This window comes from Acromyrmex echinatior, chromosome 1, assembly GCF_024713525.1.
Source record: "Acromyrmex echinatior isolate Ae372 chromosome 1, ASM2471352v2, whole genome shotgun sequence".
NCBI lineage: Eukaryota > Metazoa > Arthropoda > Insecta > Hymenoptera > Formicidae > Acromyrmex > Acromyrmex echinatior.
Genome location: NC_141852.1, coordinates 16,722,528 through 16,748,412, shown reverse-complemented (window position 1 = coordinate 16,748,412; position 25,885 = coordinate 16,722,528). Strand labels below are relative to the sequence as shown.

The window sequence follows — 25,885 nt, the reverse complement described above, 5'->3', positions numbered from 1 at the left end:
CATTTCATCCTTATTAAACGTTTATTAAACGTTAAACAAGGACAAACGATGCTTGCGAGCGTAAGTAGAACGCAACCTCTGCCTACCAATGCCTGCGCAAAACGTTACTGCGCAACCACAGAGAAAAGTCTACTGCCAATTGTAATGGAAGAAACATAGAAACTCACCATGCTGCCAGTGCTGAAAAAGCTACAGTCACGTTGCGTTTAATTATAGATTTTTAATACTAGCAGTAGTGGCAGTATATATTGAAACACGGCCTTCTTTGTTTACAAAAAGCTGTTAGCGCAAGAGATGTTATGTGATTGGTCCATCTTTGTTACTCCTACGCGTTTAGGTTGCTCCGAAGATTAATTCTAACCTATTTTAACCTACATACAAAATTGAAGTAAATTGGAGTTAAACATGTCACATGGCGATACCGATAATAACAGTGTGCACAACATGTTGGACGAGATTATCGATGTGGAAAGTTATAGGAAATTAGTCAAATCGTATATCGATTTGGTGAGCATCGTTAAAGTAATATCGATGACCTATCTGTTATCGCGGCTATTAAAAGAAACTTTTATTTACTTCCAGCACCTGTATAGTGCCGCCTTGTTCTGGGCTGACAAAGTGGTATCGCTGAGTAATGAGAACCCAAAAGATATATGCACTCTGGCACAATGTATGTACCTTATGAAACAGTATCATCGCGCTGCGCATCTTATAAAAAGATATGGATTACAGAAGGTAATTTTAATTTATCATTGATTTTACCTGGATATAATTTGCACTCTATCTCGTTTTATAATACATTGATCATTGTATTTTATTATAAACAATTTATTAAGTAATAATCTATTGATACAGCGTGATGTAATGTGCCATTACTTAACTGTGAGGTGTCTGCTAGAAGCAAAAGAGTATAACGATGCACTTCAAGTTATTAATGAATCTGAAATATGCACAAACATAACGCAAGCAGGTATTACCTTTCCTGATCGCATGGACATTTTCCACGATGCTCCAAAAAATGTATGAGTACTTTTTTATACCTATACATGTGTATGTGTGTATATATACAGATATATATATGCATATTAATTTATATTATATCATTTTAAGCTATACAGCTATATTACGTTAGAATTTAATATAATATGAAAATATACAATCTTTTTACAGGTTCAGAGTTCAATATTATATGTGAAAGGAAGAGTATATGAAGCTATGGATAATAGAGCGGTTGCGACAGAATGTTATAAGCAAGCCTTACAATGCGATGTTTATTCATATGAAGCATTTGAAGCCTTAGTACAAAATCAGATGCTTTCAGCTTCTGAAGGTATATTAATTCTATGAGATACGATATAATTTTCTTATATAAATTTTTATATAAATTTTCTTATATAAATTGTATATGTTTGTATTGTTAACTTAGAGCGGGAACTATTAGAATCCTTACCATTCGCTGAACAATGTACGGAAGGCGAAGCAGAACTCTTACGACTGTTATACGATAGCAAACTAAAGAAATATCAAGATCCGAATAGAAAGCAGTCATTAAGTAAATGTAACGTAATGGGCATTTGTCTCACCAATAGATTAGCAAATAATTTGGACATGGAAGTCGCGAAAGCTGAGAAATTATATTACAATTGTGACTATCATCAATGTTTTTCTCTCACAGAGAAGTAAGTAGCATATCTATTAAAATATTATTCTTATTCCATAAAAAACAAAATGTAACGTGATATTTTTAATCTTCAGAATCTTGAAAAAAGATCCATATCACAATTCCTGTCTTCCAGTGCACATTGCCTGTTTAGTTGAACTTAAGAAAACTAATGGTAAGTTTACAATTTTGTTGCAATAAATGAATGATGTTGGAACTCGATGTTAACAGTGAAACTTTTCCTTAGCTCTGTTTTATCTGGCACATAGATTAGTTGATTTATACCCGGAAATGGCCTTAGCATGGTTTGCGGTTGGATGTTATTATTACACCATAGGTAAGTGATTATTATTTAGTAAATAATTCTTAAATAAGATTAGTAATAGTAATAGTAGAAAGACGTTAAATTCATAGATTGTGAAGATTTTATGATAGGTTTATAAATAAAAAAAATTGTTTGAAATTACTTAATAATATTAAATTTGCTGTACTGCAGGCAAAAGTGACCAAGCAAGAAGATACTTGGCAAAGGCTACTGTCCTAGATAGATTGTTTGGTCCTGCTTGGTTAGCATATGGACATTCCTTTGCAGTTGAAAATGAACACGATCAAGCTATGGCTGCTTATTTTAAAGCGTCACAATTAATGAAAGGTTGTCATCTTCCACTTTTATATATCGGATTAGAATGCGGTTTGACGAATAATCTAAAACTGGCTGACAAGTTCTTTCAACAAGCTCAAGGAATAGCACCAAACGATCCATTTGTGATACACGAAATGGGTGTTATATGCTTTTATAATTTAGAGTAAGTATTATTTTAGTATTAAATTTTTTTCTATATTTATATATATTTAAAAAACAAAAATTACAAATCTCTGTTCATGTAATTTACCAATAAATTATCACGAAAATTATTCTTGTTAAATACAGTTACAAAAATGCAGAACGATTATTTAAGGAAGCTATGAAAAGCATTCAAGGCGACCTAAGGAATGTGATTCTGCCTAGTAAGTGGGAAGCCCTATTGAATAATCTGGGCCACACTTGCAGAAAAATGAAAAAATATGACGAGGCATTAGAATATCATCAACAAGCGCTAGTCTTAGATCCTTTAAACCCCTCGACTTATTCGTCGATCGGATTTATTCATGCATTAATGGGTAATATTCAAGAGGCAGTGGATGCTTTCCACAGAGCGCTCGGTCTTAGAAGAGACGATACATTTACAGCAACCATGTTGGGTTACGTCATGCAACAGCTGATTGATGAAGCACCCCCATATCCTGGTACGTACATATTTGAATCGATATTACAAACAGGATGTTGTTAAAAACGAATTATAAAATAATATAAAAAACAGTCAGTTGCATAACAAATTTATTTTCAAATTCACATTGTTACACATCATTAGGAAAAATTGATTAATGTTTCTGAAAAAAAAACTGTCTGTTTTGTAATGATTGATTTAATTTTTATGCATTATCCTTCTAAATTTATACTTAAAATTGTGTAATTTCTTAATTTTTTTAGATGCACCTACGGAGATACCGAAATATAAATCTGTGGAGAATGAAACCAGATTGCCTGAAGATAGTGAAGTTAGACTGTCCGTGGAAAATCCTAGCAACGTAGGCAGCAGCTCGAGCGATCAAAATATCGATAAATTAAGAGTAAATCTATTCTCTGGGAGCTGGGGGGAGGATTCCGGCAAAGGGGAAGCCAGTACACTGAAAGCCAGTAAGCTGACAGAGCAACAAACGCGAGATGTATTAGTAGTTAATTACTCGAACGGCGATAGTTCCGAAGTTGAAATGTTAGATTCTTCGACTGCACATATAGAATATAATTAAGTAATACATTTTTTTTTATCGCAACGAAAGTAACAGTGATTTTCTCATATTAAACAAAGCAATAGCTTCATTTAAAAGGTATTCAGTAGATATTCAATAAATAGATATCTTAAATAGATATTCAATGTATCAAAATAATTGTAAATAGCATGTATATATCTTCTTTTCTATATATACTCTAATTTTGATACACCTTATAAAATGGTACGATGCTATCATTGGTGTCTGTAACAAATTTGTTGGCTTGAAAAATAAAGAATGTGAAGACGATTCTAATCACTTCAAGAATCAACTGTAATTTGTTTCTAGAAAAGACATTTTTCTTACATATTTTATTTTGGCTGTGTTCGCTTTGTTGCTCACAATTTAAGCATCAAAACGAACACACCATCATCTCAAATGGGCTTTAAACTTTCGTTTTTGTTCTAAATCTCTTTTTTTTTTACAAAAGAGGTGGCAAAAAAGCGCGTGGTTCTCGAAGTTTGTAACAAAAAAGAAAAAGAGAGGACGCGAACGAAAGAAAGATAAAGCGTTTATTAACTCGATTTTGTTTAGTACACACGATAATTTTCCGATCCTTTACTACACACTATGGGTCATTCGCCGTGTCTCAGCTTAATTTTCATCACTAACAAATATAAAAAAAATTATTAAGTGATTTTTATAACTACTTTAACATCTCAGAAAGTATTTATAAGATCGTATATTTTAAAAATTATATATATAAACTGTAACAGATGTTTTAACTAATTATAACTTGATAATCCTAGATTTCGGAGAAAAGAAATTAACAGGACACGAATGACGCAATCGTGTGTACTCAGAGTTAATATTTGAGGACAAGCTTTTAAGGCTAAAGTCTCATGAGGTGTATTTATCGCGTATCGCGTAACCGCGTAACCAATCAGAAACGATCCGCTGTTGTGATTCGTGTTTTACTGATTACTGATTGGCGATACGTGGCAAATATGCCTCATGGGACTCCACCCTATGCCCTATGAGACTCCACCCTAAGAATAAAAAAATAAAAAGAAAGAAAATGAAGACAGAAAAATAGATTTGGAGAGAACGGCAAGAAACAGTAGAGTGAAAGAAGGAGAGTGAAAGAAGGAGAGAGAAGAAGAAAGGAGTAAAAAGGAGCAAAGATCTTTAATCGAACTCGCGATGGGGTAATATAAATATAATGTGGGAGAGTAGCTATTCCGCTTTCTGCCGCTTCCGCTGTCGTGTGTGTCATCGGCAATAAGTCAGAAAACAAAAACGAGCCTCATTTATCCGAGAGAAACGGCGAGCGGGCAGCGGTGGACATCACGAGATCACGAGTATTCGCGTGGCCCGTTAAAGACCTCCCACCGCGCTCTCTTCAATGCCGAGAATCCACCCCTCGCCGCGCCGTTGCCGGTCGCCGTCATCGCTCGTCGGTCCATCGTCACTTGCACGTAACTTCTCGTGGAGCGCGCAGCGTGAAGTCTACCGCTTAATCGTGCGTTGTTGTTAGTGGCGGACGGGATCGAGTCGGCTCCTACTCGCTCGTGTCCCTCGAGACCGTGCGGGAGTGAGCCGCGTCGAGGTGACTCTACAATTTCTACATCGTTGCATCCTCGAGGCTTCCTTGCGACGGGACACTCTCCGCGGCTATGCCTACGCTGATGCAACCGGTAAGTGTCGTCTTACGATGTCCGCGATTATCACGCAAGGGTGGAAGGACGCAAGACTGTGGCTAATTAGCTACGCGAATTTACGCCGGCGACTCTAAGGATTCGACATCGCCCGAGTTTCAGGGAGGTTCACGCATTTTCTCGTGATTCTAGTTGGATTTCTAGTTAGATCCATTTATACTTTATATCATGCGTGAAAATATATGAATATTAATATATATATGAATATTAATATTCAGTTTGTATGATAGATATATATATATATAAATATACTAGAGAATACACTAAGGATGGAAAGAAGAAGGGGAGAATTGACAAAGTCACGATATTTGATATTTTTAGACATCAGAAACGAAAAGGAAGCTTCCGGATTCCGCGCTCGACGATATCCTAGTGTCGCTATTTTTTCTGTTCCTCTTCCCTGGCGATCCCGATCGGCCACCTTAACGATCCCGGGTTCTTAACAGGCGAGGAATGTTCCGGTTTGTTAACTCGCCGACGACATACCAATCGCAAAGGAATGTATGTCCTGCGCCGCGTGAAACGTAAATAAACACGGCCGATATGCCGTATCCGTGATATATACGTGAGCACGCGAGAATTCCTGAGCGAATGTATTTGTAACACGCCATCTGAGACTCTTCTCCAAGGTAGATTCGCACCCTCCGCCGACGGCCCACGCCGTTCGTGGAAGGGTGATCCGTGACCGTCGGGGGTGACGAGGCCGCACGATGAGAATCCGGGTCGGTCGCGGCCGGTCGATCCCCTCCCCCAGGGGATGGAGATCCGCAATCGTGAGGCTTTTGATGGTAAACACGTGTTCCGCATTACGATACACCTCGGACGAATTCCCCGAAATTCCGATTGCCCGGGAATTTGGCGAATTATCCGAGTTTCGCGTAAATCTCTTTAGGGTTTGATTCTTGAAAGGTATCTTATATGAGAAATTACATTCTAAATTTCTTGGAATGAAATCCCATTCCAAAAAAGTAAGAATACTACTACTGTTGAAAAAAAGAGTGAAAATATTTGCGCTCTTGAATAAGAATAGCAGAATTAATTTCATTCTTTTGAAGTGAGATTTTACTCTTTTGGAGTGAGATTCAAAGGAATGAAATTCCATTCCAAAAAAAAAAAAAAAGAATGAAAATTTACTACTCTTATTCGCGAAAATATTTTTCATTCTTTTTTCAACAGTGGCGGTATTTTCACTCTTTTAGAGTGAGATTTTATTCCAAGAAATTTAGAGAGTAGAGAAATATACATAATGTATACTATGATAATTTAATACTTAATTACCTCGACAAAAATGAAGAATTATATTTATATTTATATATTTTATTAGAATTTTTTAATTTGTGAGACTTTATATACAGTGCTAAAATGAATATATACTCTCTCTCTCTGTCTCTCTCTCTCTCTCTCTCTCTCTCTCTCTCCCCCATCTCTCTCCTTCCCTCTCTCCTTCCTTCTCCTCCCCTTCTTTCTTTCTCTTTTTCTTTTGCTTTTTCTTTTAATTATACGTTTCTGCCATCGCAATGATAAGCCTAAATTAGATCCTAAATTAAATAAGTACGACAGAATGAAGAATTAGCCGTTCCCCGGACAAGACGGATTTTGTGGACGACACAACAAAAGATTGATCGAGCTGATGACCTCCACAGTTACCCGTGACGATTCGACATTCGAAAACTGAAATTCCGGGAAAAGCTGTGAAATGTGTTTTCCGGCAGTTCCTTCATACCTAAAGAATTTTTGTTTTTTTTTTTCGCGAATTCCATAAACGTACCGCGCCACGCCGGCGTCCTTCAGAAGGCGCTCTGTTTTCGATTTCGTTCGCGCCGCGCAGTCTATCGGCGTCGCTCGTATAGTTCGCGTTTAATAGAGGAAGATCCGTTAGGTATGTACGATTTCTAAAATAAAACGTACACTGATTTCTCCGTTAATAGGGGGTTTATAGTAACGTGAATTCAGATACGGTGAACGCTAAAGTCATGTTATCCTTTTCTTAATTAGTTGTTAAGAAGAAGATAACCTGACCTTAGCATTATTCACCGTATCTGGATAAACGGTATTGCAAAAACTCCCTAATGATTACGAGCCTTTCGGAAAACAGACGAGCTACGAGTGCGACCAAGAACACGTGATACTCTGATATAATTAATGTATTCGAGATATACTACTTGTCTGTTTGTAAATTATAAGTAGACCTATATCGTATTGCTTGTAATTACTTATGTACGTCAATTGTGTGTAATTTGGGATATTTGCTCATTCTTAGTGAAAGCGGGAACCTGCAAGACGCCGAGAGTTGGGAAACCGGATAGTTTTTTGAATTCTCTAAACAATTGAGTTCGGAAAGGAAGAGTGAAGGACTTTGAAAAAAAGCATACTTTTATAAGAATCCAATTTTCAGTGTGTAAAGCACCATGAAATTCTGCTTTCGTAAAAGGGAATTTGATATCACGCGCGTCGAACTACGACGAATTACTTACTTTCACGGAGAAATCAGCTTTACGCGTATCCAATTTCCATTCACGTACTCGGCTTACGGCACAGTTGAAAAATTTGTACGATGAAAAATTAAACACTCGTTGCTCAATTTATGATTCACACGTAATGAAAGCTCGCGAAAGATCCTCCATTTTAATAAGTTTTGTGAAAGTTATAAATTTTTGTCCTCCCCTGATTGCAGTTCTACGCTTATAAGGACATCATGACCTTATTTGTCACTTATAAGTAATAAATGAAGACATGATGATATCCTGTGATATCGTTATGATTCTGTGTTTTACGTGAGAATATTCGATAGAATATTATTTGGGATACGTGGGACAGTAACTACTAAAGTAAACATCGATTTTACAGTCAGACATCACACTGGTGAACGACGAGAGCGACGAGACGGACGTCGGATTCGACCAAGGCATACCGATGCTTCATCAGGATTCGCTGCACCATCAGGATGCAACACAAAACCGAGAGCGCAGCAAGCTGCTGCTGCGTAAACTAAGCCAGACCCGCGAACGAGAGCGAGGCAAGGAACGTGAACAGGAGCGTGAGAGATTGCATCAGTTGCAATCGATCAACAATCTGCTGCTCGATTTGCCAACGCCGCCGTCGCCGTCGCATCTTCCAAATTTTTCGCAGGACGCCTCCCAGTCGGACAAAAACATCAGCACCGATGGTAAAATGGAATGCTTTTTGTCCCACTCTCGAGATTTACTTGAATTGGGTCAGCTCCAGTTAAAGATTTGTCGATGATAAAGTAAAATTATCAAGAACTTCGAAAATTCTCTTAGAAATTAGGACTGATATTCATATATATATATATATACATACATATATACATATATATATATATATATATATATACACACACACACACATATAGTCCGTTCCTATTTAAAAACTCTTAAGATACTAAAATGGTTCTTTGATTGATTTGTAACATTTTCAGGTTTTAACCTGTAACTGAAACATATTCTAATGGCTCTTGAACTTTTCCTAATTTTTAAGTAGTAGATTTAGAATAATTTTATGTTTCACACAATCTTATTTTTTTACAGTTTCAAACTTAATTTTTTTTAAATGTAATAAAATTAATAAAAATTTTAGTGGGTTCTAAGAGTTCCTTTAATATAAAAAATATATTTCTGTTATGTGTTAATATATAAGAACCAAGTTGCGAATATCATTCTAAATATCATTTTTGAAAAATCTAGACTTTAACGAATTTTTTGAGCCTCACGGTTCTTTATTTCGCACATTTTTTTCATTTTTCTTTATGTGATTGTAGTGAAGGCTGTCGCATCCATTTCGTACCAGTAATCATAAGACGTACTGTAAGAATTAGCCAATTACAGTCAAGAATTATCAAAAATTTTCAGTTCTGACTAGCTAATTTTTACAGTATATTTTACGGTTATGACATGTTTTATGGTTACGAAAAGTGTGCAGTGGTCCTAATGATTTTTTTCCTACAGGTGACAGCGCAATCTCTGATATGTTCGGACTGGGCTTGCCTCGAGGATCTCTGATGGGAAATCAATCGACGATCGGTTCCTCAAGCTATCGTAATTATCAGTACAGCAGTTACGACCAAACACAAGGATCTTTACAACACGAGGTAAATTATGAGATGAGATAGATCTATGAGATTTTTCAATGTAAGAACTTTGGATTCTTAATGAAATCATTAAAAGTAATGAGAAGTTTATTTTTATTATGACGAATACGTTTGAGTGAGACTTTAATTGAGAACATAGAAAACTATACACTATCAAGATATTTAATACGGTTTTTATTACAACTTGATAAGAGTATGCATTAGAGTAGGTGGATCAGTAGGAGTCAATACGATGCTGTCGCTTCATGATAAGGCTCATTATCATTAAGATATAAAAATCACATAGTACAAAAACCTCGCGAGATGATCTTAAGCTGAAATGATGCAATTTAGTTATGGGAAAAATAAGTTATAAGATTATTTATAAATTAATAAATAAACATTTTTTGCGTATTTCCAAATAAAATTTTACTCATTGCAACAACAGAAAGTTTGTATGAGAAAGAAATGTATATGTTTGTTTAATTTTATATTGTATTTTATTTCACATTGGTAATATCTCACGGAAAATTATACTGCTACTCTGATGCTACTATTACTACCCGAAATTGCTTCCTACTGTGAAATAAGAATACATCCGATTCTACAACGATTTGATAAAAAAATGCGATAACTTTGGTAAATTGTAAATTTTACGTGGAGAATGTCAATAAAGATGATAAACAACATAAAGCATACTGCTAGAGGCATTTACTCGGCAGTGCAATAACCCGAACAATGAACATTCCTATTGGAATAACTCCAACTACCTTATTTCATCACTTTTTCCGATTCCAGCACTTAACAGTTAATGTTTGTACTGTATTATATATTACTGCATTATATATTACATGGATATCACAAAACTACTATGTTTCTTTCCAATGATTTATTTCGTAGCAAGTCCGCAACTGATTTTTTTTAAAATAGGAATTTGTCATTCATTATTTTTCTGGTTATGATGTATTGCAGCAAATATTTGAATACTTCATATATCAAAGAACAAAATAGAGTTTTATTTATAATAGATTTTTAATAAAGAATTGAGTTAAGTATAATGACCTAAATAAAATGTGTGGCGCGCTAAATAAGATGGTCGGTCAAGAATCCATTGCTCCGAGCCAAACGGCTCTATTAGAATGCATATCGTTTCGCCTTCCTTTAATCCGAACCGACGCAAAGTTGTTACCATTTCAAAAGATTACCATTTCGCACTCTCTTCGCACTCTCGCACTGTCGCGTAATATTGCGTTTCAATTTGGATGTGTTCCAAGTACTCCGAAACACATGTGCGCGGAGAATATTCGTCTTTTCCTGTTACCTTTCGAAATGCAAATTTTGGCATACTGTTTAACCAGATATGAAATTCTAAACTTGAAGAATTTATTTCTCTATGTCATTTCTCTACAAGATTAATGTGTCAACGTAAAATATTAATTTTTGTATTCTCACGTCGCAAAATCCTTGAATACATGGAGACAGTGTCAATTTTTCATCTTATAGTATTTACGAGAGAAATACGATTTGTTTATGACAAAGACAGGAGACAAAAGTTACTTTCGATGATGACTTTTCATCCTGTCGATATCGCGACTTGACCTCTATGTATAATTACATATTATTTATGCACGCAGTGTCGGAATCATGGTTTCTGCTCGAATACCTCAGGCCTGGATATTCCGAGCTCACCGAATTCAATGACTACTCCCGGCAGCCCGAGCACACCTGGCAGTTTCACTTCAGATCCTTACAGCTACTCGTCCACTGCCAGTACCAGCACAAACACGCCGTCCTCACCAACCAGTCGACCGTCATTCCAATATCCGGGCTCTTCGTCATCACCCACCGATTCGTCATATTTTGGTCGTCCTATACGAGGCTGCTCTACACCATACAGGTAATTAGAGAATCAGTGAACTGAGAACAAAAAAATCATAAAAGCATCTAATAATATAGTTCAACAAAAAATACTTTATTTAGAACCCTCTTTTTTGGATTCTAAATAAAGCCGATGGATTTTTGTTCGTTGAAAACGAATCTGGCCGTGGAATTTATTGAACACGTCAAGTTTCCAAGAAAATTGAGATTAAATGTGCCAAAAATGACATTTTGGCCATATTTATCACTTTTTTTGCGGTCAAAATAAATTTCTTTTCAATTTTATTTACATCACTTTAAAGTAGTAATCTTTTATCTATAAAGCAAATTTATATTTATTACAGTATGATTTTTTTTATATGCGTAATTATAATATTATAAATCATTAAATTGAATATATAATATGATTATTACTATTTATAAATGTATAAAATGTAAGTATATGAATTATAATAGTAAGAAATAAATCATTTCAGGGGATAGTTGGGGTGCCAAAGTGCGTGACTATGTTTCTAACTAATAAGCAGATTTGGAAACGTAATTACGCGTGAAATCTCTGACAGTGCGCATTATAACTATTGTGTGATAAATAAATTAATTTTTTAGATAAAAGATAGCGCTTTAAAAAGGCGTAAATGAAATTGAAAAAAAAATTTATTTTGCAAAAAAATTGTAAATATGACCAAAAATGCCAATTTTGACACATTTAATCTTAATTTTTTCGGAAACCTGATGTGTCAAGCCAATTTCGCGGCTGGATTCGTTTTCAGCGAATAAAATCTATCGGAAAACTTTGTTTATTTAATTCTCCAAAAAAGGTACTTTTTGTATAATTGTGTAATATAAAATAAAACTTACAAAATAAAATTTTTCTAAATATATTTAAGTTAATATTGAATTTTAATTTACAATAATGGACTTAAGAAAAAGAATTTTAACATTTGCTACTTCTACACAAATTGACACATGTGTATTAATTCTATTCTATTAGCTGTATTAAATTAATGTCTAGAATTGAATTAATTACACTGTAAAATATTGTTAAATTTTGATAGACAATTATCGAATTCCAATATCTTTGTATATCCCACAAATGGTAATTTATTGGTACTAGTGATTGTGGTAGCCCAACATTGGAATTCTCTCATCTTCTGGGATGTAACGGCTCGCGTTCCAATTCACCGGCGGACTCTGAGACAAGTGGCATTGGTAGCGCGGATGGCTCCTTATCTGACATAATATTGGTGAGAAGTTAAATATTTGTACAAAAATATTTAATTGCCTAAATAATATATCATTTCCTAAGCATTACTGTCAAAAACTCTCATTTATAGAATTGTTTGTCGTTGAATTCTTCATCGAATTCTTGCTTCCCGCCGTCTCTGGATTCCATAATATCAAAGACAAACACGTGTCCGAACAACAGAACGGCATTTGAGCGTATGGCTGTAAAAAAATACTTGTCCTCGTTACAACAGAATTCAACGAGCCCGCATTATTACCAGCATCATCACGGACTCGGGCAAAATCGCAGTAATTTTCTCAATTCTCTCTTGAGCCATGAGAAAAATTGCTGTACCGGACTTGGAAACGCTGCGCGCAGATTGGCCCAACCAGTGTCGCTCGATCGCGTAGCGAGGTCTCACCGAAATGCTGCTGGTGTGTATCGTATATATGTTGGTATGCATGTCATATGCGCGCGCGCGCGTGTGTGTGTGTGTGTGAAAGACTTTTACAATTATCTCACATTATTGTAATTATTTATTACTATACAATACAATAAATTATCCAAATATATAATACAAGATTGCTGTAAACTTGCATCCATATTCTATATATTAATGAGAGATTTTTTAACGAATTTGAAAACTTTTTTGATAAAAACATTGCAATATTGAGTTTTGAGTTTTTTAAACTGAAAATGGTAAGCTTTTTATAAATTAAAGTTTTTTGTTTTCAGTTTAAATCTTTAAGAATATTATTTTGTATAAAATTTCAGATTCTTAATTATTTTTGAGTATATATTAAATGATTGATATCGGAACAAATTGATCTATTTATTTTAGCACATTGTTATCCAACATGTACATGGAGTGGTTTTCTGCCTCAAAGCATCGAAGAGCCAGTCGCTTATTCTCCCAAAGTTTTTCTGGGAGGCGTACCATGGGATGTTACAGAAGCTATCTTAATTTCAACATTTAAACAATTCGGACCGGTTCGCGTAGAGTGGCCCGCAAAAGCACCGTCCGCTCAGCCAAAAGGATACGCTTATATTATATTCGAATCGGAGAAACAGGTGTATATTAATTCTATTTTTATTGAATATTGATTTGATAATGAATATTTGTTATAGAAGATAAATTATTGTCAGATAATATGATTATATATAAACTACTTTTAGGTCAGGGCAATGTTGTCCTGTTGCACCCACGACATTACCAATGGAAAAAGATGGTATTACAAAATTATATCCAAGCGTTCAAAGCCAAAAGATGTATGTCAATAATGTCATGCATATATCCGGAATTGTATCATTATAATTGAATTTTGTATATTTTATTATTTTAGGTACAAGTGATTCCATGGATTCTCGAAAATAGCAACTACATCAAATCATCATCACAGAGACTTGATGCACACAAAACAGTATTTGTTGGTGCGCTACACGGAATGTTAACGGCCGCAGGATTAGCGAAAGTCATGGACGATCTTTTCCATGGAGTTATTTACGCAGGTAATTATTATTTATTTCTTGATTATTAAATATTTCACTTTTAATCTTATATTTTATTTTATATTATATAAATAATTTCTGCACACGCATATATTCACAAAATTAATAAAAATGAATATTATCTTAGGTATAGACACGGATAAGTATAAATATCCAATAGGATCCGGCCGTGTTACATTCAGTACGAAACAATCGTATTTTAAAGCGATCACCGCTTCCTTCATAGAAATTAAAACTGACAAATTTACAAAAAAGGTACGCTGGATAAAATTATGTATAATTAATACTATTACTTTAACATAAAACTCTCATATTATATTTTTCTATTGCAGGTACAAGTGGATCCGTACATCGAAGAATCGATATGTTCCGTATGCGTTGTGCAACAAGGACATTACTTCTGCCGTGATGTGGTATGAAAACAACTTAATTTTTACTTATTTCATATAGAATTCTAATTTCTATCTTTTATAAGTACTTTTGCTTTTGACATAATGTTATTTATATGTTCATTACATGTTCATGATATACATCTGCAATTTTTTTTTCTACAACTTTTTTTTTAAAGCGTACCGCTTTATATGTACTTGTATTAAATTTTGTACGATTTGTTTTCAGGCCTGCTTTCGATACTTTTGCCGCAGTTGTTGGCAATGGCAACACGCCGTGGACTCTATGTCACATCACACACCTCTGACGCGGAACTCAAAGACGAATCAAGTAATAGGATTGAATCCGAATTTCGGAATAAACAACTGTCCCCGTATGTCAAATACGACCATGATCTAAAAGAGGTGACGCGTGAAAACAACATCTTATATATGTGCGGCTAGTAAAATTGCTTTTTGTTCGCGCGCCCGTCGCCTTCCTCTTTTTGTTCCTTTTTGACTCTACCGGTTATAACCGACGTTGCGCCGCCTGACTTAGAACATCGGGTAACAGGGTGCAGACTTAGTTTTTATCGCGTAGCCGCGGAATTAGAATTAGTCCGACAATACGGGGACACGCCGATTCACACCGCCGATTGAGCTTGCGAACGCGCAACGATTGGTTCATTATCGTTACCGTACGTGCGAAAGGACAAGATGAATATTGAAAATCATGTTTGTTCCAAAAAAAAGTTCCTATTGCGAACGCAGTTTTTACTACGTTCGAGAAAAACGATATATTTTTATTTAGTACGTTCACTTAGAGAGACAGGTTCTCTTATCGATTTTTTTTTACCGCTAAATATCGCCAAAACAGTAGATGCTAGGATTATGGCCGTGATCGTGCATTAGGAATACGCACATGTACACGTACGTGTATACACAGTTTTTTTCGTTAAGAGTCGTGAGAGTTGTATTGTGGCTTTCACAGTGACAATAATTTTTTACGCGAGACACGATAGGGCTCCGTTATAGCAATTTTGAGCTGGGCTCAATGAAAAACGTAGAATTCTCAGGAAATCTAATAGCATCGTCACCATCATGCGTTTATCGTGTTAAAGTATTACGCTTAATTATGTATTGTTACGATAATGCTATAGAAAAGATTATTCTGAAATGGCGAGATAATAATTATCCTGTAATTATTTGTCATTACTACATTGCGCGCGTAATCTGATAATAATGTGATATAACGAGAGACTTACCGAATGTACTATACAACTCGCTAATCGTTCTTCCATTACGATACTTGTCGATGACGTTAAACATTGTTAATTTTACGTTAGATTACAATGTATCTCTACATTCGATTAGCGGTATAACGTAAATATATTGCGTTATTGACCGCGATCGACTGGATTTTTGTACTATTAGCCGAAGCGAGCGGCTGCCACAGATATTTCGCTCACATGGATTGTTTAACGGTTGACGAAATGGAGAAGTACATGGTCTACGATTCTGGCGCGGATTGTAGGGGAATTGAGTCGTTTTTATTTTTTTTTCTTTTTTTCTTACTATGTACAATTGTGTTACATCTCTTCTTTAAATAAGGTTCATCCTTCACTCGCGTTTCTCCCGTTTTGATACAATTTTGTTGAATTAAAAGCCAGATTTTTGCAGATATTCGATGTCTGTTTTTATTTTTTATTTGCCATTCCATTTTCATATTTATCAATAAGTCGGTCTTGCCAGTGATAAATGTTATTAAGACGGCTCGTCTTAAATATGCGTTCTTAAAATTGAACATTTTATTTCCTTATCTATATTACCTTTTACAAACTATAATTTTAACTGATTAATAAAAATCAATTGATTATAAGCGATTTAAAACGTAATCAAAGTAAATGTTATTTTTATTTTAATCTTTTTATATTAATATCAAACCGAAAGTATTTAAGACGAAGTTTAAACAATCTTCTTTTTACTCAGATTTCACGTTATTAATTTGTTTATTTTTACGTTAAAGCAATGTTTAGTTTAGAGTTTTGTATGCACACGCACATTCATTTTAGCGGGAATGTCGATAGTGCTAAGATGTTAAGAAAAAGTAATGCCAATAGATAAAATGAGGACATTATATTTGACCTATAACAAAAGTGCACAATATATTACAATACAAAACTTACACAAGAAATCTAAAACTGTCTACTCGAGTGATAATAATGAATTTGCATGAGGCAGTTAAATATGAAGCTGATATTCTCTGAGAAATATTTGTGAATGATTCATTATATATCCGATTAAATACATATATATTACTGTATATGGTTCACAAATGATAACGTTGCTACATATATAAGCAATTTTTGAAGAAAAGTGTTTTAAAAATTACAAATATACTTTACATCTATTCAAATATATACGTATATTCAAGATGCTTCGGATATATTTAAAAGATATTTAATCTGTAAATTATTCTATACAACAGTATTATTGAATCCAATTTTGACAAAGAGTTTTACAGGAGAGAAATTTTAATTATCTACAGCATGCCGTTTGAAAAGATTTCAATAAGTCGTGCCTTTTAATATAATCTTCACAGATTTGTTTATATAGCAAAATAAATTATTTTTTAAGCTAAAACTTACAGTGTGCGTGCATAATGTTGAACTTTTAACGGAATTAAACCAAGAGATCTGCGTTCCATTGATTGGATTGGAATATATATAATTCATTTAATTAAATATTTAGTAAAGAGAAATATTCTTTTTGAATAAATTAAATAAGATTGAGATAAAGAAAATCTGATATAATATTGGTGTAATTGAGCTCCAATTAATTGTAAACCATGCTGTAATGATGGATCGCATTGTGGATGAGAGAGAGAGAGTCTAAAGTTTGACTTCAGTTTAAGTTCAAATGAAAAGTGCCTCTTTTAGCTTTTATTAATAATCTTCAGGAATTAACAATAATACACAATATGTTATGTGTACATAACATATTAAATAAATTTTATGACACTACTATGCATAAACCAGAGAACTAATAATTCGAAAACAAAGCTTCATCTGAATATATATATAGATACTTATATATCCGATTTAAAAGCTTCATTCATATTTAACCCTAAATGTTTCGGTTATAATACTATCATACATACGATATACGTATTTACGGAAAAGTTAAATTTAAATAAATTTAAAACTAACTAGTCATTGTTTTAAGTATTAATTACAAAGTTTAGACTTAACTTTTTCGTATAATATAATTTGTCATTGTCACTGGGAATTGTGCATATTTAGTGTTATTTAATAAAAGCTTAAAAAATGACAAGGATTTAAAAAAAGTTTAAAAGTGGCCTTTATTTATACGAACAGTTTTTAACAAAAATAGAGTAATGTATTATTAGATAAGTACAACAATGAAATCTTTTTCTTGTCCTTCCACTGAATTCCTGTTATGTATACGTTACTGGAATTAATATATAATAAAATATCTTTTTACAGACATACATATGTATGCAATATTTAATAAAATCGCGAACGAAGATTGAAATATTTTTTTTTTATTTTGGAATGCAATCTATATTGTAAAAAATGCAAAGTACTTTCCAACTTGAACGATGAACCGTTTTAAAAGATCATCAAAACTACAACAAAAATATATTCTAATATATTTTTGATCCGTATTAATTTTTTATTTAATATTAATATATGTACACAACTTTTTATACGTAGTATATACAAAACATTAAATCCACATTTTTTGCAATCGATAAACCCTCTCCCAAACTAATATTTAAAAGTATTTTCAACTTTTCATTTGACGACTGAGAGCTTGATAAAGTCCAATTAATGACGATATTGTCCCAAGTGCACCAACATGCCATGTTTTTAAACGGCCTCCCCAAAGAATTCCTGGTGGTAAATAGCTGATTGCATAAGAAATATCTAGCATTATACGTGTGCATGTCAATAGTGCACTTCGTCGTTGTTCGTTGAGGTCTTTCAATGTGACACTACTATTAAAAAAAAAACAAATACATAATTCATTTTCACATTTTTTAAAGAATAATATTATTGAGATAAACTCATTTAAAACTTAATATTATCACAAATATGATAAGATACTCACTGTGTACTAACATTATTTTTTTTCAATCCTATTTTATATCTTTGAAGCTTTTGTAATAATCTAAACGATCTGAAATAACAATGGCATATTTTACGTTTTATCTTTTAAATATGTGTTTCTAAGAAAATAATAATTATTGTAAGATTGTTCTGATATAAAATAGTGTCTTCAACAATTATGAAAATATTTGAAATATTATAAAACATATTTTGGCTTACTTCAATAACGACAAGTGTAGAGAAACTATCCAAAACCAAGTTGTAGCAAGATCCCATTTATCATTATTAATTGATACAATATTATGCTGGCCAGCCCAAGCAATATGCTCTATCGGAGAATAAATAACGTCTACTACGTTTTGTATCACTTGGCTCCATCTAATCAACCAGTCAGGTTCCTATTATTAGATTATATATGAAATTTAAATAGCTCTAGAAAAATAACGCAATACATTTCCATTATATAGTATTTTTGAGATAGCTGATTAAAAGTTTTCAGCTATGTAGTTATGTTCTTAATTTTTAACTGTACACAATTAATCCATATTAAATTAATAGAAATACCTGCTTTCCCCATCCATATGTCATAATGTAGTGAAGCGCCGGAAGATCATCTAGCAAGCGCAGCATCACTCTGCATTCGCTCATCTGACTTCCAAAGGTCTTGAGTTTCTTTTCGGCATTTTTAGATGAAGTACATACAGTAAGTAACTTTGCCGTATAAGACAAAGTTCTTAACATCTTATCTCTACCGGAATATGTTTCCAAATAATTGCTCATGAGTGGAAGATCCATTTTGTCCCTTATTTATTTACAAAAAGAGAGAATTCAGGTATTTAATAATTTGGCTGTAGGTTTATTGCAACAAAAGTTGTAAATTGTATGCTATAATTAATTTGTTACAAAACAAGAACTTGATATAAATCAAATAAATTAAATCTTCTTACTTTTATCTATTGAAGAAAATATAAAAAAAGAAATAAGAATATTTAATCTTTGCTATTGTAAAAATTAGAAAATGAACAGAATTATAATAAATAATTCTTAAAAAAACATAATTTTAGACAAAAACAAAATCGATTAAGATAGTACAGATAGTAACAGATAGTTCCAAAATAAATAACTGTGTAATAGGTATATTAAAAGAATTATAGGTATATTAAAAAGAATTACTCTTTTATTCTTGTAATTTTGTTTGACATTCAAATCATATGCGTTTCCTTGCATTTTATTTCGTTTTTATAAACAAACAATTCTACATACCTAGGAAAGAGTTTCAATAATACTGACGAGTCTTCCCTTTCTATATGAATTTTCCTGATGAAATATGCGCAGTCACGCTCAGGTGTATTCTGTTAACACAATAATTGTTTTTATTACGGCATATGTTACAAAGCATATTCGTTCGTCTTTCTCGGTCTGTCATACGAGAGAAAGTCCAGTGATTTGCACAGAACCAACATCGTCATCGTTCAGTCTGCATTCGAGTTCGTCATGAACCGGTTGTGCCGCACACAAATGCATTGGTTAATACCGAACTGAAGATAATTTTCATATATCTATTCATCTAAAACGATCCTAATTGACAGATTCCACTTGGAAGAATAGTCAGCTGATTCGCCTATCTAGTGCGCCATCTGGCGTTCATATGCATATTGCTCATATGCGTATTGTTAGCTTTTTGAATCTTGGTCTTGTCACAGAGTCTGCAATTATTATATATGTGTTGTTGTTGCATAATAAAAATATTAAAAATCTATTGTTGAATATACAGTGCAAGATCACTGTTAGTTAAAGATTATAAAAGAGAAATAATGCTCTCAGGCAACATTTTTATTTTTCTTTTGTAAATACTATAGATTTATTTATATCAATGTATGTATAATTGTATTATCAAATACAAATTATAAAATAAAAGGCTTTTTAGGCTCGTAGCCCTTTGTCTTTCTGTTTGTTGTTTTTATAAAATAAAAATTTTTATAGAAATAGTTTTCTATCATTTTCTTTACAGATGTAGACGCCGTTTCAATAGTAACAGCCATGCTGTGTCAATATTTTTGTCTGATATTGCAAGATACGTACATTACATAATCAACCTCGGGCGTGTATAACTATATTTGTGCATTATATTTATGCGTGCACTTTACAAAATATAAAAATAGCAGCTTAAGAATTAATTTAGGATATAAACTCGTTACTTATGAACTTTAAATACATTAAACTACATTGAACTTTATATAAAGTATCATATGAAAAAACTTTGATATCATAATTAGATAAACATTAATTGTCAATATAAAGGTTGCGCCAATGATAACGACAATTATTTACATTCAGATAGCACAAAATATTTATGATGAATACTTATTAATATTCATTTTTTGAAATGTTATATAAATATTTTATACATATATTTTATATAAAGCTTTATTTGAAATATTATTAAAATATGGACTAAATATTTTATGTAATGTTTATAAATATAAATAAATATTTCAATATTTATACAATAAATATTTATGATCTGTGCAATGTAATAGCGTTTTTGGCTCGACTACAAATTTGCACCAATCAGGGTTGAATTAATGACATTCATTGTTCTCCTATTGGTACAACATGTAACGTACATCAATCAATAGCAAGTATTAATCCAATCCAGGTTGATGCAAATCCGATCGGGCTGAAAACACTGTAAGACCACAAAAATATTTATAAAATATTTAAAATAAGTCTTTTGTAAATATTTTATAAATATTGCTTTCTGGCAACTTCGATATAAGAATAAATTAAAGGCATTATACGAAAGATAGTATTAATTATAATTAAATTTTAATTGACCTCTCTATTAAATTATGATTGTATAAAATCATTTTTTATCTTTATGCGCTAACGATATATTTTTCTATGTATATGATCAAACATTTGTGGACTCCAGAAGGCAGAGAGATGTTTAACTTGTTGATGATTAAGCGAAAAACAATTTGTTATGATCTTGTTATGTTTTTTGCGCCCGGACAAATGATGAAGCACAGATTTATGAGCAGCAAACTACGAACGGAATCATAGTTTGATGTAAGTAATTAATTTAAGTATAAAAATTATTTGCGAGCAATAGATTTAATGAAACTGCGAGTAATTAAATTCTCTTTGTGTAGAAAGAAACTGATGAAATTATATCAAAATAACTAATTTTGTATTTGTGATAATAATAATAAGGATAAAAATAATAATATATAATAATAATCTTTTTATATATATTAAAATTTTAACAAGAATCATATATTCTTCAATTTATTGGAGGCTGATACTAACAAAGGCTTTTCCATATCTTTTATCAGCGTACACACATGTACATACATTAATACAATGTTTTTATAATTGCACTCAAAGCACCTGTCAGAAAAACATTAGCATGTAATAACTTAGAGTATGGTATATATCAACGTAATGATACAAAAATGCTTTAAAGTATTCTTTGATAATAAAATCAATTTATAAAATTTTTTCTTCTTGACATCAAATGCTTCAAAGTATTTGTAGTGAGATTTCGACCTTAATTTCAATATGTAATAGTTCACTTAATTTAAAACAATATAATACAAAAGAAGGGCAAAGAGCCAGTAATGTAGCAAAGAACTTTAATTAAAATTAAAATTAAAAATTCACATAACAATTACAATTGACAAAAACAAACGTTTCGACTTCGATCGAGTCATTTTCAATGTTGTAATATTTAAACATCGTTCTAAATCAAAAATATATACATAGTATTACAATACTATAATATTATAATTTTTAATTTCGTATTCTTCATTTCGTGTAGTACGCTGCGAGTCATTTTTATCAAAAATCAAAGTAGTCATAAAACAATATTCTTGTCAGTAATATCAGTCTTGTGTTGAGAGTCCATTAATAAAAAGAGAGAAAAAAAACGTAGGTAGATGGTAGTCCATATTGTGGTACAATATATTGGTTTTTTTATTTTAAGCAAATTTGCAAAAGTAACGAACATCTAACTTTCATGATGTCTGATAACGAAATATAGTTAATTTAGTAGGTATTTGCCAGACGAACAAAATTTGTAATTTTTAATTACTAGTTAGTAACTATGAATTATATTATCTCTACGTGAGTCTATCTGATTATAATACAATCGTATATGTCAATCAGATATGTATTTTTTGGTTATTAGATTGTGCAAAGTTCATATTGGTGTCTCCATAGACATCGTGTACCTCTATACTGTAAAAAATAAAATGTTAATTTTAATTTAAAGATGTATAGTGAATTTTTTAAACATGCAAAAATGTTAAAATTAACACATGTCTTTAAGTTAATTAACGTTTTATATTTTATATTGCAGTGTAAAAGCTATAGGTAGGATGAAGCTCATCAGCTTTGCAAGAATTTTGTTGCTTTTCAAAATTTGCTCTCTCGTCAATGTAATCGCCAAGCAGACATTTAATGCTTTCGAGAATAACTTTCCTACGATAGTGATCACCTGGGCTTACAAAAATGCAACGGAGAGAGGTATATTAAGATATTTAACTATGTCAAGAATAAAAGATATGCGAAAACAATTTAAAGACAATTTTAATTATTATTTAAGCATGGGACGTGATATATAAACAAAAAAGAAGTGCTCTGGACGCTATAGAAGAAGGATGTTCCCTATGCGAATTTGAAGTGCAGCAATGTAAAAAGACTGTAGGATTTGGCGGCAGTCCGGATGAATCTGGAGAAACTACATTAGATGCTATGATTATGGATGGGTAATGAAATAAAAGCAGCTTTTCTTCTCAACGTACTTATTAGTTGAGCGTAATTCGTCCTACTGAAAAAAATCACGTCATAAAGTTACATAACGAAAATGTCATTAAGGCAAGTAAATCATCTGACAGATTGTTCCAAATCAGTACATGATTTTTTTAAATTACGTAATTTGAAAAATCACATGATATTAGAAATAATTTCATCCATATTGTGATTTTGCAGTCATCGAATTTTAAAGACTTGAATAAAATTAGAAATAGAAGAAAAAAAATATCATCGTGTGACTTTTCAAATTATATAAAAAAAAATCACGTACTGATTTGGAATAATCCGTTACGTGATTTACTTATCTTAATTATATTAACTTGATTTTATTATTTAACTTTGCGACATAATTTTTATTCAACAGGGCCTACTCAACATTATAACTGTAATCTAATACACATGTATGTATGTTACATATAACTTAATGTTTTTTTGTATACTATACAACTATGTTGTTTTGTAATTTTAAATTTATACAGCAGGGAGATTATTCAAGAAATATATTTTCGATAGAGTGTCGATGGATGTAGGCGGAGTAGGAGGACTGCGGAATGTGAAGAATGCCATTTCGGTCGCTCGTAAGGTATTGAAGCATACGAAACATTCTCTACTAGTCGGAGACTTGGCTACGCAGTTTGCTATAAATATGGGATTCAAGAATGAGTCTCTGCAAACGAATGAGTCCAAACAGATGTGGAAGCAATGGAAACTGAACAAATGTCAATCCAACTTTTGGAAGGTATTAAGAGAAGACATGCTCTTTTTCAGCATATTTCAATTTATTATTACTTCTTCGATATTCTTGCGTTACCTAGAACGTTATGCCGAAACCAACAAAAAGCTGTGGACCTTATCACATGATAGAAGATGATAAAAGCAGTAGCAACACATCAGTAAAGCGTAAAGTAGGAAGCGAGGAAAATCATGATTCAATCGGTATCCTTGCGATAGATTCACAGGGACGTACAGCTGCTGGAACATCCACGAATGGAGTCAAGTACAAGATACCTGGACGTGTCGGAGATTCTTCTATTGCAGGAGCTGGCGCTTATGCTAATCAGGAAATCGGTGCAGCTGCCAGTACTGGCGACGGAGATATTATAATGCGATTTTTGCCAAGGTAACATTATTATTAACAGTATTAATATAAACTAGTATTTTTCAGATATATTTTAATGAACTAAAATAGAAATTCATACATTCTATTTTGATTTTGGTCTTAACCTTCCTACTTTAATTTTAAATTTGTTAAGTAAAATTAAATATCTAGCGTAATATGTATAGTAAGTTTTTAGTAATACAGTTGTCGAAACTAAGTTGCCATTTTTGCAGCTTCCTGGCGGTAGAAGAAATGCGTTATGGAGCGTCGCCAACGGAAGCTGCTAAGAAAGTGATTATCAGAATCACCAGTCACTATCGTAACTTCTTCGGCGCGGTGATTGCGTTGAACAAAAAGGGAAAATTCGGAGCAGCGTGTAATGGAATGTTCGAATTTCCTTATTATGTCGCAACTCCCACTTTAGGTCTTAGATCATATTTTATTCGATGCACCAATTATGATAGAAAAATTTCACGTTTTTCCGAACTTTAAAACAGTATGACTATTTGTAAATAAATATGTAAAAGTTTTGTATATAAATTATATAAATTTGTATCCATATAACATTATTTTTCTTAAATATTAATAATATCTACGAATTGATTATGGCAACAAATGTTGCGCTTACTGTTGCATATTCAAGTATCAGAAAAAAATGCATATATTTAAAAAATGTTATTATAATTTGCAAATCTTATGGAGAAAATATATTACCTATATATATATATATATGATTATATATATATATATGACGATTTTTGAACAATTTTTAGACGAAATATATAATTATCATTTACTTGCCTTTTTTATTCCACTTCTAATTTCTGAAGATCATTTTTCCGCATGAGATCATTTTGTTTCCATGGGAAACGATTCGCAAAATCAATATGGATTTTAATGGAAACTTAAAATTGATTAAAATAAGGAAAATTACTCTTATGATCGTCGAGTGATTTAACGTACTGATCGCTATCAAAAGTAAGAGAAAGAAGAAAACGCACAAACAGAGAATAACGTAAATAAAGTGCCATCAGGTTATTTTTAACAAACTCATTTATTAAAGTACTAAAAAGGATGGAAACGAACAAAATCGAAAAGTTGCACATATAAATATCAAGTAGTAAGAGTAGAAGAATAATATATTACGAACTATATATCGCGCGCGGGGATGCGGCGAAGAGGGGCAAAGGAAACGGGGGTGGCGATCGTGCCTTTTGACTCGCTGATTCTATACTCGAGACGTCGTAAAATATATACACATATATCTCGTTTCTCTGCGTTTCTTTTTTCTTTTTTTTTTACGGGAACATTCATCGAGGAATCGAGGATGGGAGATGAGAACTCGAACGGTTCGGAGCAATAATTCTTCGTTAAATCGGAACTAAATCTTCGTGACTGTAATTACGAAATGTCCATTTTATTCGTACAAGATACGTATTATGAAATTATTCGGAATGGATACCGATCGGAAATGATTCCGTTTTTCCTGCAAGTAGAATTCTAGGAAATAATTGAATAATTCCGACATCGGAATAAATTTCATAATACATAATACTCAGGTCAACCGTTTTAAATCGT

At 32.6% G+C, this 25,885-nt stretch overlaps 4 protein-coding genes across 7 annotated transcripts; 3 read left to right on the top strand and 1 right to left on the bottom strand.

Annotated features, from left to right (window-relative positions):
* Nucleotides 1-133: 133 nt before the first annotated feature.
* On the top strand, nucleotides 134-3,799 carry Cdc16 (cell division cycle protein 16). Its single transcript, XM_011070386.2, has 10 exons — nucleotides 134-507; nucleotides 583-735; nucleotides 856-1,020; nucleotides 1,171-1,330; nucleotides 1,427-1,679; nucleotides 1,756-1,835; nucleotides 1,908-1,997; nucleotides 2,157-2,466; nucleotides 2,592-2,947; nucleotides 3,192-3,799. The coding sequence occupies exons 1-10, from the start codon at nucleotides 406-408 to the stop codon at nucleotides 3,509-3,511; spliced, it is 1,989 nt and encodes a 662-aa protein (XP_011068688.1). The 5' UTR covers nucleotides 134-405; the 3' UTR covers nucleotides 3,512-3,799.
* A 147-nt stretch (nucleotides 3,800-3,946) lies between these two features.
* Nucleotides 3,947-15,940, top strand: orb (polyadenylation element binding protein orb). Of its 3 annotated transcripts, none has more exons than XM_011070388.2 (12): nucleotides 3,947-5,169; nucleotides 8,038-8,356; nucleotides 9,156-9,298; nucleotides 10,912-11,174; nucleotides 12,282-12,399; nucleotides 12,490-12,814; nucleotides 13,222-13,451; nucleotides 13,557-13,649; nucleotides 13,724-13,889; nucleotides 14,017-14,144; nucleotides 14,222-14,302; nucleotides 14,508-15,940. In XM_011070388.2, the coding sequence occupies exons 1-12, from the start codon at nucleotides 5,149-5,151 to the stop codon at nucleotides 14,676-14,678; spliced, it is 2,058 nt and encodes a 685-aa protein (XP_011068690.1). In that variant the 5' UTR covers nucleotides 3,947-5,148; the 3' UTR covers nucleotides 14,679-15,940. The 3 variants fall into 3 exon arrangements, with proteins under 3 accessions (XP_011068690.1, XP_011068689.1, XP_011068693.1); XM_011070387.2 differs by having other exon boundaries at nucleotides 12,270-12,399; XM_011070391.2 differs by lacking the exon at nucleotides 3,947-5,169 and adding an exon at nucleotides 6,931-7,069 and having other exon boundaries at nucleotides 12,270-12,399.
* Nucleotides 15,941-17,593: 1,653 nt separating this feature from the next.
* Nucleotides 17,594-19,984, bottom strand: Pex11c (peroxisomal biogenesis factor 11c). Of its 2 annotated transcripts, none has more exons than XM_011070394.2 (5): nucleotides 19,654-19,984; nucleotides 18,955-19,249; nucleotides 18,610-18,788; nucleotides 18,392-18,460; nucleotides 17,594-18,278 (listed from the first exon to the last, which is right to left on the bottom strand). In XM_011070394.2, exons 2-5 carry the CDS (start codon nucleotides 19,183-19,185, stop codon nucleotides 18,068-18,070), a joined length of 690 nt encoding a protein of 229 aa, XP_011068696.1. In that variant the 5' UTR covers nucleotides 19,186-19,249; nucleotides 19,654-19,984; the 3' UTR covers nucleotides 17,594-18,067. The 2 variants fall into 2 exon arrangements, with proteins under 2 accessions (XP_011068696.1, XP_011068697.1); XM_011070395.2 differs by having other exon boundaries at nucleotides 18,955-19,192.
* A 194-nt stretch (nucleotides 19,985-20,178) lies between these two features.
* LOC105154701 (N(4)-(Beta-N-acetylglucosaminyl)-L-asparaginase) lies at nucleotides 20,179-25,572 on the top strand. Its single transcript, XM_011070393.2, has 6 exons — nucleotides 20,179-21,462; nucleotides 22,754-22,920; nucleotides 23,000-23,162; nucleotides 23,722-23,947; nucleotides 24,024-24,328; nucleotides 24,541-25,572. Exons 2-6 carry the CDS (start codon nucleotides 22,773-22,775, stop codon nucleotides 24,797-24,799), a joined length of 1,101 nt encoding a protein of 366 aa, XP_011068695.1. The 5' UTR covers nucleotides 20,179-21,462; nucleotides 22,754-22,772; the 3' UTR covers nucleotides 24,800-25,572.
* Nucleotides 25,573-25,885: the final 313 nt, after the last annotated feature.